Genomic DNA, 17,805 nt, shown 5'->3' with positions numbered 1-17,805 from the left:
GGGGGTTTGGGAGCCATTCAGTTTGGTTTTAATTGATCTGTAAACCAAGGCTTAACTTCCAAGTGGTGTCTTTCATCACAAGTCCAGCCTTTCTGTCTGCTGTGCTGGCAGGCAGCAGACATTGCTGCTGTCTGGGGTGAGGGCTGTGCAGGGGGGTGGATGCACTGACATTCCCAAAGGGATTCTGCTCCCTTTTATTTGGCTTGAACAGTTGCTTTTGCAAGGCAAGGGCAGGATTTGCACCAAAAAAAAATCATTTGTGGTGGGGTTTTTTTTGGTGCAGGTGCCAATCCTCTGTCTGAGAATGCAGGACTGAGTTCCCAGTGGTGGTGGGGGAAATGCAACTCCAAGTTAAATTCCACAACCAACATTTGCAGGTTGTTGTTTTGAGTTCTGGTTGATCCTGGGATTGTGCTTGCCTGGGATTGTGCTTGCCTGGGATTGTGCTTGCCTGGAATTGTGTTTCCCTGCTTCAGAAGGCTTTTGGTTGTGTCATTTCTCATCACCATCCCTGCCACCCCGGGCCTGGTGATGTTACAAGTATTGTCACGTAGATCTGTGACTATGGGATGTGATTAACCCTCCTTGTGTTGGGGAGCTGAGCGAGGTCTGACCCAGGGGGATGTCTTAAAAAATCCCCGCTCAGATTTAATCCAAGTTGACAAGAGCTGTTGTTGAGGTCAAGGAGGGAGCAGATAAGAAGCAAACAGGCACAGCAAATCCACTCTGAAAGGTGCAAGAAGTTGTCCCAGTGGAAGGGATGGCTCCTTCTCTGTGATGGATGAAAATCTGGGGTTTGGGATCGCTGTGCTGCCATGGATTCCTGCATTGCCATGGATTCATGCATTGCCATCTTCTGGGAAATGGAAAACATTGCAGCACCTGCCTGGCTCTGGGAGCACCAGCAGCCTCACCTGTGCCAGGCTGCTCAGACTCCTGAGGGATTCAGGGAGCCAGGCTCATGTTTGTTCTCCTGGGTAAGGTACTGGTAAAGTAAAAATCACTATTCACCTTTTTTTTTTTTTTTAAGGACTTGGCCATGTACATCAATGAAGTCAAGAGGGACAAAGAGACTTTGAAGAAAATAAGTGAATTTCAGAGCTCTATAGAAAACCTGGTAAGTTGGAAAATCCTCTTGAAGCCAGTTTAATTCGTTTATTATTAGTGTATTTGGGTTTTTTGGCCAATTACTGCTTATTCTGATGTGCTGAAAGATCCCCATGTGTTCAGACTCTCTCCTGATTTGCTGATGGCCCAGAGGTGGATGCTCCATCACAAAACTGCTTTGGCTGAGATGAAGGGTGGCTTCTCTTGCTGGTGTTACACTAAAAATGGCTCTTCAGCTTTTTCTCACATTATTACTGTAGGAAGGACAGAGAAGTTCCTCAAGCTGCCTATCTGGCTTCTATTTAAAATGAGGTTTTCTTTTGATTTTAAGAGGACAGAGGTTAACTCAAGGGGGAGGAGAAGGGCTCATGTAAAAAGACACCGAATCCCCAGGAATTTCAAGCAGGTATTTTAAGGAGAACTCATCCTCCAAACTGCAGAGGTGTCAAACACTCAGCCCTGCTGCTGTGCCTCAGCAGACCTGGAGGGGTTTGGGGGCTTCAAGCCTTGGCTTCATTTGGAAGCTGTGAACTTCTAATTGATGGCTGTTTAACAGAGACAAAATCCTTAATTCTTATGAAAACCTCTGAAAAACAGCTTATTTCAGGTGAGGAGGGTTTGCAAAAATGCTTGCACTGCTGAGCCTTGCCCTGGGTGACATTGCTGGAGCTCTGGGGGGTTCCTGGGGGGCTGTGCCTGTGTCCATGGCCAGGCTTCCCTTGGAGCCTCCTCCCTCACTTACATGAACATTTTTGTAAGCTAGGCTGCGTGCATAAGTAGATGTGTATATGTGCTTTATTAAATTTCTGTAATTATTAAATTATTAAATTTCTGTAAAACTTTTGCCAATTACCTTGACGTTAATTGCTTTTCACCAATGAACAGAATAAGTTATTATATTGTATATTATATATAGCTAATGACTATATATACATACTATATACTATATATACTAAATACTATATATATATATATATATAATATATAGTATATAGTATTTAGTATATATACTATATACTATATACTATATATAAATCTTTTTGCCAGGCTTGACTTTCCTTCCATCAGAAACAGCACAAAAACAAATTGTTCTTCTCCTTTGAGCCACAGTAGGGGCAGGGCAGGCCCAGAGCTCTGTCCAGGCAAATTTTAAACACAGGAAGATAATTTGCTTTGCACCAATGAATACAATAAGTTATTATATTGTGTATTATATATAGTAAATGACTATATATATATAGTATATATATATATATTTTAAGAGTATATATATATATATAGTATATATATTTTAAGAGTATATAAGCTGGAGAACACACAAAATAAAAACTTTTTTCTTTTTGGACCCTGATCACGTGTGTGTGTGTCACGTCTGACCTAAGGGTGACATCCCCCGTTGCTGGGGGTGCTGCTGCTCCCAGGAGCTCAGGCAGGGCTGGGGGTGACTCCAGCCAGCTCTGGGGTTCCCCTGCCCAGGGCAGCATTCCAGGCTGGCTCTGGGTCTGAGCCCTGCCTTGCTTCCTGCAGCAGGTGAAGCTGGAGGAGTTTGGGAGGCCCAAGATCGACGGGGAGCTCAAGGTGCGCTCCATAGTGAACCACACCAAGCAGGACAGGTGAGTGGCCCCTGTCCCCAGTGTCCCCAAACATGCCCTCATCTCATGATTCCCCCTGAGCTCATTTATTTTAATTACTGCCTGGAATTTCACTGCCGTATCCCAGCATCATTGTGAAATCACAGCAGGGCATGAGCGCTGAACATTGAGCTGGGGAGCTCCTCAGAGCTTTGCAAATCTTTCCCCTTGGATTTTTTAATGAGGTGTTTGACTGGGTTGCTTGTTTATTTGCTTGCTTTGGGCAGGTATTTATTTTTATTTGATAAAGTGGTGATCGTCTGCAAGAGGAAAGGATACAACTATGAGCTGAAGGAAATTATTGAGCTGCTCTTCCACAAGATGACTGATGACCCCATGAATAACAAGGACATTAAGAAGGTAGGTGGACTAAGGATTAGCTCTGGAGAGCATTTTGGAGCTGTTTCAGGGTAGTGTGTTCCCATTAGCCTTTTAAAATAGGAAAAAAAAAGCTGGAAAATAAACGTTCAGCTTTCAAGGCAGCCTTAAATAGCATTGGGAAATGTTTATTAATGTGGGGCTGGGCTGGATCCTTGACCTGTGTCCTGGCAGAGCAGCCCTGAGGAGGCTGGGATGGTTGGAGTTAGGAGGGAGGAAGCTGCTCTCTGCTTTCTGGCCCAGAGTCAGGGAGCAAACATCAGATGGGCAGGAGAGGAGGGCAGGGAGGAGGGAGGGAAGGTGCAGGATGTTCTTTCTCCCACAAGCTGCAGGGTGGAGGAGCCTGGAAAGGCAGCTTTGCACACCAGGCTGCCAAAATTGGCACTCAAAGCACTGAAGGAACATCATTTTCCTGTGGTTTGATGCTCACTCTGCAGCCATGGAGGAAAAACCTCCCAGCTCTTGCTTTAAGTGAGCCCCTTCAGCTGAATCCACTTCCATCCCATGGCAAGAGCTGTGGTGCAGATGGGATAAGGGACAAGAACTGCCTAGGGAATGCTGCTGGCTTTGTGTTTTAATGAAATCTCTCTCCCCTTTGCTCTCCTATGCTTTCTAGTCCCATGGAAAAATGGTAAGCAGAGCACCCCTTTGGCTGTGTGTGTTTGTATGCAGTGTGCTGACAGACAGGCTGAGCATATGTGCAGTGGGCAGGTCAGATGTTCCTCCTGGGCTGTCACTTGCTGTCAGGCACGGGCAGAAGGGCTGGGGAGGATCCAGTGGAGCAGAAGAATCTGGGTTCTCTCATCTGCCACCATGAGATCCTGCCTGCTCCAAGTGCACAGCGCCAGGCGGTTCAGGCTCATTTACTGGGATGTGTTGGAGACACAGGGAGCTCTCCTTCCTCCTCCCCTGCTGTCCCTGGCTCAGCACAGGGGGCAGGGACAGGCACTCAGAGCAGTGCCTGAGGCCTGTGAGTGGAGCTGAGGTGTGTTCTGCTGCCAGATCTGCTCTCTTTTCCCTTGCAGTGGTCCTACGGCTTCTACCTGATCCACCTCCAGGGGAAGCAGGGCTTCCAGTTCTTCTGCAAGACTGAGGAGATGAAGAGGAAGTGGATGGAGCAGTTTGAAATGGCCATGTGAGCATGAGGGGCTGCTCCAGCCCCCGGTGCAGCTGCCAGGAGTGGGGGAAAAGTGTCTTGGGCCATCAGGTCACTGCAGAGCAGCTCTGACAGCAAAACCTGTGGTGGGGAAGCTCCTGGGGGCTTGCTGGACGAGTCCCTCTGCAAAGGGAGCTTGGAAGTGTTCTCTGAGCATCCCCACCGAGCATCTCTGGCACTGAGATGGCACATTGGGCAGGAATCCTTCCCTGGGAGGGTGCCCAGTCCCTGGCAGTGTCCAAGGCCAGGCTGAACAGGGTTGGAGCAGCCTGGGACAGTGGGAGGTGTCCCTGCCGTGGCAGGGGTGGGGTGGGATGATTTTAAATGTCCAATCCAAAGCTTTCTGTGATTCTCTGGAAGGACACCTCACCCTGGTGTCCTTGGGGAGCACCAGGCTGGAGCAGGAGCAGGGTGAGGAGGGAGGGTGGTGCTGCAGGGCTGGTCCTGAGCAGGGCTTGGGCTGATGGTGACTCAGGCCAAACCCATGACTCCTATCCCAGAGGAAGGTAATGGGCAAAATCCTCTCTCCATAACCAAGCCCTGATCTCCTTCCACACTGGATTTGGTGTCTGTGTGGTGTCCAGGCTGTGACTGAGGTGCCAGCAGCCCCGTGGGGACAGGCTGATAACCCCCAGCTCCTTCCCCTCAGGTCCAACATCAAGCCAGAGAAAGCCAATGCAAATCACCACAACTTCCAGATGTACACATTTGAGAAGACAACCAACTGCAAAGCCTGCAGGATGTTCCTGAGGTGAGCAACAACCTTCCTGCTGTTCTGCAGTAAAACACAGAAAGAAAAATCTCAAAGCTGAGGTTGGATTAGGATTTTCTGACTTTTTTTTTTTTTTTTTTTGGTGGCACAGAGGAACCTTCTACCAGGGCTATCTTTGCCCCAAATGTGGAGCAGGTGCTCACAAGGAGTGCTTGGAGATTATTCCTCCCTGCAAGATGGGTGAGTAATTTCATGAGCAGCTCGTTGCTGCACGTGAATGATCTGAGAAATTCACTTTATAAAGCACTGATGTTTGTTAATGCATAAAAAACCACAAGTGTGCTCCCACCCCACCTGCCAGAGCTGTAATTCACGTTGGTTGATGGTTTAAAATGCAAACAAAGGAGCAAAATTCTCCAAAACAAAGAGCTGCATCCCACGGATGGCAGGGAGTCACAGCAGCTCTGTGCAGGGCTGGGATCTCCAGCTCTTGTGGGTGGGCATTGAAGAGAGATGATCAATTCTTCATCATTTAACAGCGAAAGCAGGAGCGTCTGCAGCAGGGAGAACATTTCTGATGAGGAGAGAGCTCCTCTCCAGACCCAAAATATCCCAAAGCCCAGCAAAAATTTGTGTCCTTGGTCTAAACTGGGCAAAGCTGGGATTCCCTCTGTGCTCACCCAGGGCAGAACCCTGCAGATGCTCCAGGGGGGGGTCACAGGGGGGCTTTGGAAAGATTTTGGGTGAGGAGGGGAGGGAGGGAGGAACAAAATTGCAGGACTCAAGTGACCCCAGCTCTGCTTTGGCCTTCCTGCTTCAGCTTCACACCCTGCTGCTGGTCTGTTGGCACTCAGAGCATCAAGAGAACCAGAAAATGGAGGTTTTTTCTTGCTAAATTAACCTTTTACCCCACCATTTCTCTTGCAGGTTCTTCAGCAGACCAGGTACGTGGTTTGGCCTTTTCCTCACCCCCCTGTGCCCTTGTCCAGTCTGGGTGTGGGCAGCTCATGGGAAGAGCCAGCACTGGCCTCAGAGGGGTCCCAGCAGCCTGTGGGACAGGACTGGGACCAGTGGGACAGCACTGGGGCCAGTGGGACAGGACTGGGGTCAGTGGGACAGCACTGGGGCCAGTGGGACAGGATTGGGGTCAGTGGGACAGGATTTCGGTCAGTGGGACAGCACTGGGGCCAGTGGGACAGCACTGGGGCCAGTGGGACAGGACTGGGGTCAGTGGCACAGGATTGGGGTCAGTGGGACAGGATTGGGGCCAGTGGGACAGGATTGGGACCAGTGGGACAGCACTGTGGGCCAGTGGGACAGCACTGGGGCCAGTGGGACAGGACTGGGGCCAGTGGCCTCCACTCCAGCCTAGAACTGGCCCAGTTTAAGCAGCCCCAGAGCCCTCAGGAGGTGCCAGCACCCAGCTGGGGTGGGCACCATGGGCTGGGGGGTACCAGGGGGATCTGGGGAGGGATTTTCTCACCCCATGGGTATCAGGTGGCTGCTCATAGGGAGAATTGAGGCTGATGTGTCCTCACTGAGCATTTTTCCTCTTTCTTTGCAGGATTCACTGGGTGCAGGACCTGGTAAGGGCATTGCTGTGGGGCAGGGACAGCTTGTGGCTGCAGGAATCCCCAGCTCTGGGTGTGTGGGAGGGGGAGGCTCCTTCCAAACCCAGGAGGGAGCTTTAGTGCCTGCAGAAGGGTCAGCCATGGGGCACTGGGGTCTCTCCTGTCTCTGCTGCCCCAGAATTTCAGCCCTGGGCCAGCAAAGCTCTGCCCATCACACCGAGGAGAGCCTGGCACAACATCCTGGTGCCAGATCAACCTTCAGGGCAGAGCAGGCATGTTCTGGCAGGGAGATTTCTTGCTGATGGGCAGCATGTCCAGTGTGCTCAGGGCCACCAGTCACAAAGGTTGCTGCAATAATTTTTTTTTTATCTTCCTGTGTTTGAAACTTGCCTGGACAGAGCTCTGCGCCTGCCCTGCCCCTGCTGTGGCTCAAAGGAGAAGAACAATTTGTTTTTGTGCTGTTTCTGATGGAAGGAAAGCCAAGCCTGGCAAAAAGAAACCTGAATCAAATTTGTGGTTAAAAAAAACCAAAAAAAACAACAAAACAAGCACAGAGTGCTCTTGCTGGGAGGGGAGAGGCAGAGGTGGGGAGGCATTTTGAGGATAAACACTGTGGGTTTGGTGCAGTGGGGGAAGTTTATTTAATGTGCAGTTGTTGGCAAGACAAGTGGACTTTGACTGGGAGCTTCAGGGGCGTTTTGAGTCCCAGGTCCAGCTGATATTCAGTGGTAGCTGTGTGTTCACAGGTCCCTTTTGCAATTGTGGGGTCACTGCTGAGCCTGGCAGAGCTTGCTGCTGGCCAGGCATTGCCTGGCAAGAGCTCCTCTCCTTGATTTTCCTCTCCTCCCCTGGATTTGAGCTCCTTGCTGAGGCTCAAATCCAGGTGCAGGGCTGAGAGCTGGAGCTTCAGCTTGGCTGGGTCCTTCCTGGGTTTATTTTTGCTCAGGGAACTCAATCATGCATGTAACTGCAGGAGCCAAGAACATTCACTGTGGACACCATTCCTTTCTGCTTTCATGTTTCCTGCCCCTAACTCCTGCCTGCTGTGCCCTGTCAGGGGATGAGGAGAGCAGGCTTCAGGAGGGCTGGCTCTGTTTGGGCTTTTTTTCAGCTGGGACAAGGTTGTAAAACTGTTTTGCTTCTCTGCCAGGTCCTAAAATGGTGGCTGTTCAGAATTACCATGGAACCCCAGCCCCTCCTGGGAAGCCAGTGCTGACCTTTCAGATTGGGGATGTGATGGAGCTGCTGAGGGGGGACCCCGACTCACCGTGGTGGGAGGTGAGGGTGATTCCTCTTGGGAAACTCCTGGAAACTCCTAAACCAGTGACTTCTGCATGATGCCTTTGGTTTTGGGGCTTTCCTGGTGCAGGGGTGTGCTGGGGCTCGGGAGGCAGTTTGGGGCCTGTCCCCCCCTTCCCAGTGCCACCAGTGCTCATCCCAGTCTGATGCCCAGCTTGGCTTTGCAGGGGAGGCTGCTGCAGACGAAGAAGTCGGGTTATTTCCCCAGCTCCTCAGTGAAACCCTGCCCCGTGGATGCCAGGGTAAGTGCCACAGAGGGGATGGAGCTGGGACTGCCAGGTGGGGTTGTCCCTGTCACACTTCTCAGCCTTCTCCTCAAGACCTCAGTCCTTCCCTGGGCCTTCAGCAAGGCCTCTGCCTCGCAGGGGAGGTGGATCCCTCCTGCCATGGTGCAGGTGTCACGGCAGGGTGGTCCCAGCCCTGTTCCCAAGGCTGGGGTTGGCATCATCAGATCCAGCTCTGTTCCTTCCCTGACCCAGGAGCAGAGTACTGGAGATCAGGCCCAGTGCAGGAAAACTGCGTTTGGTTTGTTTTAATTGCTTGTAGCTGCTTGCTGTAATGTTGTCAGCTGCTTCCCAATTAAAAACCACTCAGGTAAATGAACAAACACAGCCTGCTCAGCCCAGCTGGGAGCTGAGTGGGAAATGCTCAGCTACAACACTGCCCTCCTCTGCCCAAGCCCAGAATCCGGGGATGGCTTGGCAGAGGGAATCCTCCCGTGGAGAGGAGCATCCCACACAGCCTGAGGAGCTGCTGGCTCTTCACTAATGAGCAATTCTCAATTTGCAGCCCCCCAACAGCCGGCCGCCCTCGCGGGAGATCGACTACACGGCGTACCCGTGGTGAGTGGGCACAGACACACACCAGCCTTGCCTTTTGGGTGCTGCTTGCTCAGGAATCTGCTCCAGGAAGGGATTCCACGTGCAGACCAGCAGAGCTCTGCATCCACCTTTCTCTGGATGCCATGGAGCTGCCTCGGTGGTGGCTGGGGGGTGTTGAAAGCCCTGGCAGCAGCTGTGGGGATTTCTTCACTGGTGGAGAGGGTCAGAGGCAAAAAGAGAGATGCTGGTTTCTCTTCCCATTTTCTGTGCCCAGAAAATGATTGTGGGAGGAAGGAGGCAACTCCTGCCTTGGCAGGAGAGGCTGTGCTTGGCTTGCCTGCTGCTCCTTCTCTCCAGCTCCAGCCAGGTTCATGAATTCATGGATATAAATTATCCCTGCTCTCCAGCTCTCGCTGAGGCCTCATTAACCTGGAGACTGATTCCCAATTAGTGAGTTTTTCCAGGTGTCAGGTACTTCAAAGGGAAGAGGCCACTCTCTGTGTGCTTCAGTGGCTCAGCAGCTTCTTATATCTCAGGGCACTTCCCCTCCTGCTCAGGATATTTCAGATGTTGCTCCACCTGCCTTCCATCCTTCATGCCTTTAAAAAAGATGTCTCTTTCTATCCAAAACATGTCTGTTCAAGGATACCAGTTCATTTTAATGAATTAAATGGACTAATTAACCTCTGGGCTCAGGTTTGCAGGGAACATGGAGAGGCATCAGACAGACAACCTGCTCAAGTCTCACGTCAGTGGCACCTACCTGATCCGGGAGCGGCCGGCTGAGGCCGAGCGCTTTGCCATCAGCATTAAGTGAGTAATTCCCCACTTAGGAACTTAATAATTCAATATTTCTCACTCACAGAGGACGAGCCAGGGCTGGAGCACGTGGCTGTGGGTTTTTTTCAGTGCCTTTGCTGTCGTTGGCAGGTTCAACGAGGAGGTGAAGCACATCAAGGTGGTGGAGAAGGACAACTGGATCCACATCACGGAAGCCAAGAAGTTCGAAAGCTTGCTGGTGGGTTTTTGTTCCCCCTTATAGCACTGTCTCTGCAAGTCGTGCAGGGGCTGGCAGAGACAGCCAGGTGCCTCTTCTTCCTTCCCAGGAGCTGGTTGAGTACTACCAGAGCCACTCGCTGAAGGAGAGCTTCAAGCAGCTGGACACAACTCTGAAATACCCCTACAAATCCCGGGAGCGCTCTACCTCCAGGACCTTCACCCGCTCCCCAGGTAAAACCAGCTTGGCTACCAGCTCTAGGAGCAGTGGGTGAAGGAATTGACAGCTTTCCTGTAGGGTTTGAGTTGCTCAGTTTGCAGACAAGTCCTTCTGGGCTGGTGGCACTTTCAGGATGGGTCTCAGAGGTTGTGGGGTCAGGGGGTCTGGCTGAGCTGGGGCTCTCTGGCACTGCTGCTCTCTGAAGGGACATTCCTGTGGTTTTTCACCCTGTGGTTTGCTCACCCTGTGGTTGGGAGCAGGGATGTGATGTTCACTTGGTGGGATTTATCCTGTCTTTCCCACCCACGGGAGATTTTTGTGTTTTAATGGATCCGGTTCCAGTGTGACTTGTGGTGGTTTCAATCCCAGTGGGACTCCTTTAATGGAGGTGATGGGTGAAAGGGTAAGTTTGTGTCTAAAAGAAAAAGAAAGGAAAAATCAAAATAAATGGGAAGAAAAAAGTGCAATAATACAAGATGTTGTTTTGTCCAAAAGCCTGAGTGCACAACTAACTGCTTTGTGGGGAAAAATAACTTATAAATATTTTTCTCCATGGTATATTTAGAAAAGAATACCAAAGGAAGACAGGTTTTAAAAGTTGTTTATATACTTTTTTGCATTAAATACAACCCTAGGATGAATTTGGAGCCCCCAGTGGCTGTGGGGCTGTGGCCAGATCTTTTCTCAGCTGTCCCAGCTCGGAGCCCCTGCACAAGACCCTCTGCATGCTTTGCCCTGTATCCCTCCATCAGCTTTTAAAGCATTGTGCCTTATAATATTTTATTTTAATTTCCTTTTTAATGCGTGTTCTGCCTCTTTCTGTTTCTCTCTAACCTCTTTGCAGCCTCCTGCGCTTCCTACAACTTTTCTTTTCTCAGTCCTCAGGGCCTCAACTTTTCTTCTCAGAGCTCCTCCAGTCCCTTCTGGTCAGGTACCAGTGCCTCTCCCTGCTGGAGAGACCTGCCACCATCCCCAGCTTGAAAGCCATCACCAGTGGCACCTGTGGGGTCCCCTCCTGTCCCTCCATCCCCACAGGCAGTTCAGGGGGTCCCCAGTGCTGCCCTGGGAAATCAGTTAATTAGGTTAATTAACCGTGGCTTGGTTGGCAGCAAAATGCACTCGCCCCTCTCCCCAAAATCAAGGCAGGGAGGAGATGGAGTTGTTGCTGTTTGAGAAAAGGGGCTAAAATTAACCAAAAAAAAAAAAAAAAAGGTGGATGTAGCATTTTGGGATCTCATGATGTACTTCAAGCTCGACCTGGTTATCCTGTGTGTGTCACCCTGAGCATCAGCATCTCACCCTGTCCCAGTCTGCCCCTCCTTGTCCTCCAGGAGAACATCCCAGTGTCCTGCAGGGTTTGAGCTCTGCTCTGTGGGGCTGCTCAGGAGCCCCTTGCTGAGGGGACAGGGACACACCTGAGCTGTCAGGGGTGTTTTGGGGCTCAGTGTCCCCACAGAGAGTGCAGTGTCATCCTTTCCAGGCTGGTGTCACCCTCCCTCTTGATGGGATCAGAGCAATATCCTGCCAGATTTTCTTCCCATTGAAGTTTTTATCTTTCAGTCTCTCCTTTAGGCTGGACAGAGAAAATCACCAGCAAAGCCAACATGTGCCTTCCCTATTTGGGTAGAACACTGAACTTTTCAAGCACAAATCTGGGATTTTGAGATTCTCTAACTGCACAGAAATTACTGCAGGAAGTGATCTGTGTAGCAAGGGGCTCTGAGCAAGCTCCTGATGACAGAGCTCAAAGCTGCCTTGATTTCTGTCCATCCTCCAGCCTGGCTGCCTGGCCAGGATGGACAAACCCTCCAGTGGTTGCACATTGTGTGTCCAACACCATCGCCATCCTCATCTCCTTCCACCCCAAGAGCTGAAAACCTGGGCAAAGCTTTCCCTCAAACTTTGTTCAACCTTGGTTTGCACACTTTTATAGTTGAAATTAACCCTTGGAAACCCTGGGAGAAAGAGGGGAGTGAAACACAGCATCCCCTCAGGGTGTTTATTTTCTTTTTTGTGAACTTCAGAGGATGTGCATTTTTCTCCTCCTCTGCCCATCCCATCCCTCCACTGTGGTTCTCCAGCCTTTTTTCCTGTGCCCAGATTTTGGGGCAGGAATGCTGAGTGCTGCCCCTGCCTTCCCCCTCCTTGTGCTTCCCCTGAGCATCCCCTGCCTGAAGTGATGGAGATCCCTGTGGCTGGGGCTGTGCTGGTGCAGCTCAGCTCCTGGGATGGCTCCTGGGGTCATCTCCTCATCCCAAGGTGCTGGTCAGTGTCAGGGTTTGGCACCATTTGGTCTCCAATGGGACCAAGTTGCCAAGGTTTCTCCCTGGCAGGGACAGGAGCAGGGGAGTTCTAGGTTAGGAGCTGGTTCCTCCTCATGGCAAAGCACCCAGGATTCACTCAACACCTCTAGGAGAACCCATTCCAGCTGTGGTTTTGAAGTAGCTTAAATCCAGGCTGATTTACAAAAGTGGTTCCATCAGGTGCCGGGAGCTGAGTGGCAGCTCCACAAGGCAAATCTCCCAGACCTGACGCTGAGAGCTGAACAGGATTTTCCCATGATTTCTTTGCTAATGGTTGTGCATTCCTATGAAATCCTTCCTTTTACCACCTCCCAGTAGTGCCCTTCACCCCAGTGACCCCCACCCAACCCCTGACCAGCAGAGAGGAGCTCCCCAAACCCTCAGAACCCTTCAAACCCAGCAGGAACCCGCTTTAACCCCAACCACCCCACCCGCGCGGGGCTGAGCAGCTCGGGTGATGCCGCCCCTCCATCTGAGCAGCTCCAGCTCTTGGTGCCGTGCTGAAAAACCCAGGTTGAACCTGTGCAAGCTTTCCCCAGGCTTCAGCCGGCGTGGGGCAGCCGCTGAGGCGCTGTGCTTTGTCCCCTGGCAGTGTTCACCCCCCGGGTCATAGGCACGGCCGTGGCACGGTACAACTTCGCGGCGCGGGACATGCGGGAGCTGTCGCTGCGGGAGGGGGACGTGGTGAAGATCTACAGCAGGATTGGAGGGGACCAGGGATGGTGGAAGGGGGAGACCAACGGAAGGGTGAGTGCGTCCAGGGGGATTCCTGCAGCGGGATGTCCTCCCTGCTGTCAGGGTGGTGAAGGGAAGGGGGGGTGTCCCTTGTCCTGCTTTTTCCTGGGTTCTGGGTGGGCTGCCACCTCGTGAGAGCCACCTCTGTGTGGCCATTTGCTGCTTTGTGACAGTGGCAGTGATATCCAGGGCACACAGGTGGGTGGGAGCACGTGGTGGGAGGGTCTGATCTTCCCTAAACCTGCCCGTGAAGGATGTCTGCAGGCCCTGCAGGGCTCAGCAGCTTGGGAAAAACACAGCCTGGTGGCTTGGCCTGGTATCCCACAGATTCTGTAGCACTGGAGACAGATTCTTCCTGCCTGATGCCTCGCGGGCAGGGTGTCCAAGGTGATGTGCTCCATCCCAAATTAGAGTGATTAGGGCTCACACCATCAGGATCTGGCACATCCAGGACTGGCAACAGCACTTGACGGCAGGGCAGTAATCCCAGTGCCAGGACAGGAGCTCTCTTATAAAACCAGAGTTGGAAGGGCCCCGCAAGGATCGCGGTGTCAACTCCTGGCCCTGCACAGGACACCCCAACAACCCCACCCTGTCCCTGAGTTCTCCCAAGTCCTTAAACTCCAACAAGCTTTGTGCTGTTCCCCTTGAGCTCCCCAGCCCCCAGCTCACCTGTCCTGTCCCCCCACAGGTGGGCTGGTTTCCCTCGACCTACGTGGAGGAGGAGGGCGTGCAGTGAGCGCGGCCGTGGCCGCTGGAAGTCGTCGAGCGCCCGGAGCCAGCAGCTGCAGCCTGAGCACACTGTCCCCGTGCTGGACACCTCCCAGGACTGCCCCTGCAGCCCCTCACGACCCCCCCTGCGTGCAGGCTGCCCCGGCCTGGCCCCTGTTCCGTGTACAGAAGATTGCTGGGCTGTGGGATGGCGCCGGTGGAGAGCCCCGGGAGAGCCGCGCTCTCCCCGATGGACAGAGCTCAGAGACTCTGGGTGCCCAGCAGGGCCTGGGCACTGCACCCCTCTTGTGCCAGGGGGTTTTAAAAGCCACCCTAGGCATGCTGGAGGGAGGCTGAGGCTGAAGGTTTTGTGCCTGGGTGAGAATTTGGGGGGTCTGGGGAGGGAGCCCCAAGGAGGCAATGCAGACCCCCTGCCACAGCACTCGGGGGGTTCCCAGGTCAGGATTTTGGCAGTGGCCCTGGCAGCCATGGGCAGCACTGTGCTGTGGCCAGGGTGAGGGGCAGGGTGGGGACACCTGGCCCGGCAGGAGGAGAGGGCTGTGACCATTTTAACCCTCAGGTGTGGGCTGGAAGTGGACCTCCAGGTCAGCCAGGAGGGCAAAAAGCCATTTTGGCACCCCGAGCCCATTTTCTTTACAGTCACCTCAGTCCCACCAGCCTTGCTGCAGGCAGTGGGGTGCCCAGGGAGCAGACTGGTCCCACTGGTGAGCAGGAGGTCTCAGTGCATTGCAGGACTGGAGATGTGCTCCACACAAGGGCTTCAGAGGCCACCAAGGCACCAGGTCCATGCAGAGGACGTGTCCCTGGGTCTGTCCTCCCCAGGCCAGGCTGATTTTCCTTGCAGCTGTGACAATTCCCACCTCATGAGCTCAGGGTGAACCCACCTGAATAAGGGCTATGGTATCAAGTCCTAAATCCTGTCCCTGAGCTGTGAAAGCATCTCCTCTTCCCAGCTGTGTGCACTTTTGGGGGCTGGCAGCGTTGCCCCTGCTCTTCCTCCCACAGGCTGTTCCTGCTGCTGCTGTCAAGTAAAGGTCCATGTGTTGTGACATTCCCACTGTGTCCTGAGCACCCTCTGTCCTTCCCAAAGTGCAAATACAAACAAAATACACGTGTGGGAGCGTGGCAGGGAACAGCTTCCCTGTATCTGAGCCCCAGGAGCTGCCTCTCTGAATTCGTGGCATTTTGAGCTGGTCCTTCCATGCCCTGATGTTGTTCCCCTGGGATTTGGGGTGTTCCTGCTGTGGGATCCTGCTGCAAGTCTGGGAGATGCCAGCGTTGGCTGGGTGAGCAGTGCTGCTGGCACGGGGCTCTGCAAACAGAGCAGCAGAGCCATGTTTGGGGTGAGAAATGGAAGAGTTTGAATCTCTCAAGGATGAGGAAGTGATGCTAACTTGGGAATTCCATGCTGCTGCTCAGTGAGAAGCCCAGAGCCACCCTGCTTTGCTCCTGGAGCTCTGGGTGTGAGGTGGGTGCAGCGGGGTCAGGCCAGGGCAGACGGGAGGTGACAGGGACATGGGGGGCTCAGGGCATTCCCAAGGTACTGTTTGGTGCTAACCCCTCCCAGCCAGCCCCTCCGTGCTCAGCTGGAGGGGAGCAGCCAGCAGGGAGCTGACAATGCCCTGTGCAGAGCAGAGGGTGCCATTGTCCCATTGCAGGGGCTGTGCTGGAGCTGAGGGCACAATTTGGGTGGGTGGGACACACAAACTCCTGCTGGCTCCTGTTCTGCCTCGCAGCCTAAAGCCTTACAGCCCCTCCTGTTTAACGTGGCCGAGTCTGTAAGGTGGCAAGGGCATCACCTGGGGTGAGCACAGCCCTGTCACAGGGACCAGGGCACCTGTGTCCCCCATAGGGACCCCCACCCTCTGCCTGCCCTGCCAAACCCCCCCACCCTCCCGAGAGCTCTCCCTCTTGTGTTTACTGGTGTAAGAAACTTGTTAAAAAAAAAGATTGTTCTGTTTGTAAGTAATTATTCAGCCATTTGCCACAAATATATCTGTGAATAAGAAAGGGAAATGTTTTTTTTATGATGGCGAGGAAATTGGATGTATTATTTTAGGTCGTCGCAGATCATTCGGAATTGCAATGGGATATGTTGGAAAATAATATGTAAATTCCTTGGGTTTTTCCTTTGCACTGCACTAACTGGGGTAGGGTGGAGGGGGTTTAAAGATAAAACTGTTTGTTTAATGGAATAGTTTATAGCTGGGAATTTGGAAATCATTTGGAATAGCTTGTAATGCTGGAATAGAATCTTTAGCTGCTACTTAGAAACCCTTTTGCATGTGTTTTTTCCAGGCCTTTTTTTTTAAGTTACAATTCATCAAAGTAAATTCCCCAACGGAAAAAAAAAAAAAAAAAGAAAAAAAAAAAAAAAAAAAAACACCAAAAAAAAAAAAAAAAAAAAAATAAAAACCAAAACCCCAAAATAAAGTGTAATTTTGCTGATAGGTTTTTTTTTCCAGCCATGGTTTTTAATGTGCCAGGGGTGTCAGGGTCAACCCCCTTGGCTGCACTGGGGCTCAGGGGTGGCTTGGCCCTTCCAGGGAAGACGGCTGCTCCCAGGAATGGATCCTTCCCGATTCCTGGCATGAACAGTAAGTGCTTTTACCCCTCCAAAATTTGGAGTAGATCCCCCCTATGGTGCCTGTCAGGCTCCTTCTCATTCCTGGAGCAGCTGCCACTCCTGCAGTTGTCCCATCCAGGAGCTTTCCTGTGACTCCTCTCCTTTTCTGAGCTGGACCCCTGCAGGGTGAAGGAAAGAGGCTGATTTTCCATGGCTTATAGTCACTCCTGGATATCATATTCCAGAATCCCACCTGGCCCTGCAGGCAGCAGCGTGTTCCAGAGCAATAAATAAGCTGCAGAGCTTTTTATAAAAACCTGAGGTGTTCAAGAGACCTCACCTTGAGCAGGGATGTGATGTCCCTGCGAGCTGCCGTGTCATTTCATTGAGAACATTCATTTTTCCCACCCTTGGAGTCCCCAGTGCTTCACTTTTCCCAGGGTCAGCTGGAAGGGGTTGTAGCAGTGAGCAGAGGGGTTGTACTCAGACAATCAGGACTAAATTTTGGATGCTGGTTTTGGAAGGTGCTGCCCAGCCAGGTGTTAAGCCTTGGTCCAGGTGCTGACCCTGTCTGGGATAAGCCCTTTCCTCGTGGCTGTTTGGTCTATTTTAGTGGTGAATCTCCCCAACACTGACCACTAAAATACCAGGTTTAGGTGCCCCTGCTGCTGCTGAGCCCCAGCCTGGCCCTGGGTGGGTGGGATGGCACAGCTGGGCTGTCAAAAGCAGCGCTGGAACCTGCAACCAAGGGCTGGGCAGTGCAAAAATCTGTTCCCATTCTGTCCTGCCTCTGGGGACATCCCTGCCAGCCCGGGGCTGGGGACACTGAGCCCTTGGGGAGTGGCTGGAGCTGGCAGGTGGGTGCCTCCACAGTGGCTTCATGCCAAAATCTTCTCCTGGGGGTTGCTGCAGTGCAGGGTCTGACACTCAGGAATGAATGGGGCATTGATGCAGCGTGCCCAGCCACGGCCAGGTGCAGTAACCAGAGCAGCAGCGGCGTTCCAGGGGCATTAACAGCAGAATAAATTCCAGCCAGCACAGCTGGTTCCATCCTGCACAGCCCCTGGCCTGTCCCAGGAGTGGGGGGACACACCAGGCACGGGGTTTTATTTATTATTCTGATTGTTTTTCCCCCCAGCTAGAGCAGCTGCTGATGAAATCCCAGCCATGAGCAGGGCTCTGAGCAAACAAGGCCTGGGGGCTGCTGGCTGCCCCAGGAACTCCTGCTCCTGTCACAGTGTGACAGCCACCTGCCCTGGCCCTGGCACTGCCCCTCCAGCCCCCAGGCCACCAGCCAGAGCGTGGCCACCTCCCTGTGAGCTCACTCAGCCCAGCCCAGGGCACCCCAAAACCAGGGGCCAAACTGCTGTGCCACCAGGGTGGGGAAACTGAGGCAGGGGGAGAGCTCAGCACAGCCCTGCCCAGCAGCACTCTGTGGGATTGGGGTGCTTTTGGTTCAGTGCTTCCCAAGCCCAAACAGGTTGTGGGGCAGAGCTGCTGAGGATGAGGGTGGGGATGAGGGCTGGGGTGGCAGAGGCAATGTTGACAGTGTGCAGCACGCCTGGCTGCCTCAGCCCT

General features: G+C 52.6%; 1 protein-coding gene across 2 annotated transcripts in view; it reads left to right on the top strand.

Moving 5' to 3' along the window:
• Positions 1 to 16,016, top strand: part of VAV2 (vav guanine nucleotide exchange factor 2) — a 122,606-nt gene extending 106,590 nt beyond the window's left edge. The window contains exons 12-28 of one of the 2 annotated variants that reach the window (XM_041406871.1): positions 1,031 to 1,117; positions 2,635 to 2,720; positions 2,966 to 3,098; positions 4,142 to 4,251; positions 4,922 to 5,023; positions 5,136 to 5,224; positions 5,912 to 5,928; positions 6,549 to 6,570; positions 7,706 to 7,833; positions 8,022 to 8,096; positions 8,644 to 8,696; positions 9,372 to 9,488; positions 9,606 to 9,693; positions 9,782 to 9,905; positions 10,736 to 10,822; positions 12,787 to 12,941; positions 13,621 to 16,016. In XM_041406871.1, coding sequence (XP_041262805.1) covers positions 1,031 to 1,117; positions 2,635 to 2,720; positions 2,966 to 3,098; positions 4,142 to 4,251; positions 4,922 to 5,023; positions 5,136 to 5,224; positions 5,912 to 5,928; positions 6,549 to 6,570; positions 7,706 to 7,833; positions 8,022 to 8,096; positions 8,644 to 8,696; positions 9,372 to 9,488; positions 9,606 to 9,693; positions 9,782 to 9,905; positions 10,736 to 10,822; positions 12,787 to 12,941; positions 13,621 to 13,668 — 1,521 coding nt within the window. In that variant the 3' untranslated portion in view covers positions 13,669 to 16,016. The remainder of the gene's footprint in view (positions 1 to 1,030; positions 1,118 to 2,634; positions 2,721 to 2,965; positions 3,099 to 4,141; positions 4,252 to 4,921; positions 5,024 to 5,135; positions 5,225 to 5,911; positions 5,929 to 6,548; positions 6,571 to 7,705; positions 7,834 to 8,021; positions 8,097 to 8,643; positions 8,697 to 9,371; positions 9,489 to 9,605; positions 9,694 to 9,781; positions 9,906 to 10,735; positions 10,823 to 12,786; positions 12,942 to 13,620) is intronic. The other variant, XM_041406870.1, reaches the window with a different exon arrangement.
• The last annotated feature ends 1,789 nt before the right edge of the window (positions 16,017 to 17,805 follow it).

This window comes from Onychostruthus taczanowskii, unplaced genomic scaffold (assembly GCF_017590055.1).
Source record: "Onychostruthus taczanowskii isolate IOZ18803 unplaced genomic scaffold, ASM1759005v1 scaffold25, whole genome shotgun sequence".
In the NCBI taxonomy this organism is placed as follows: domain Eukaryota; kingdom Metazoa; phylum Chordata; class Aves; order Passeriformes; family Passeridae; genus Onychostruthus; species Onychostruthus taczanowskii.
Note: the sequence above shows the minus strand (reverse complement) of the source record. Positions and strands in the feature narration are given on the sequence as shown.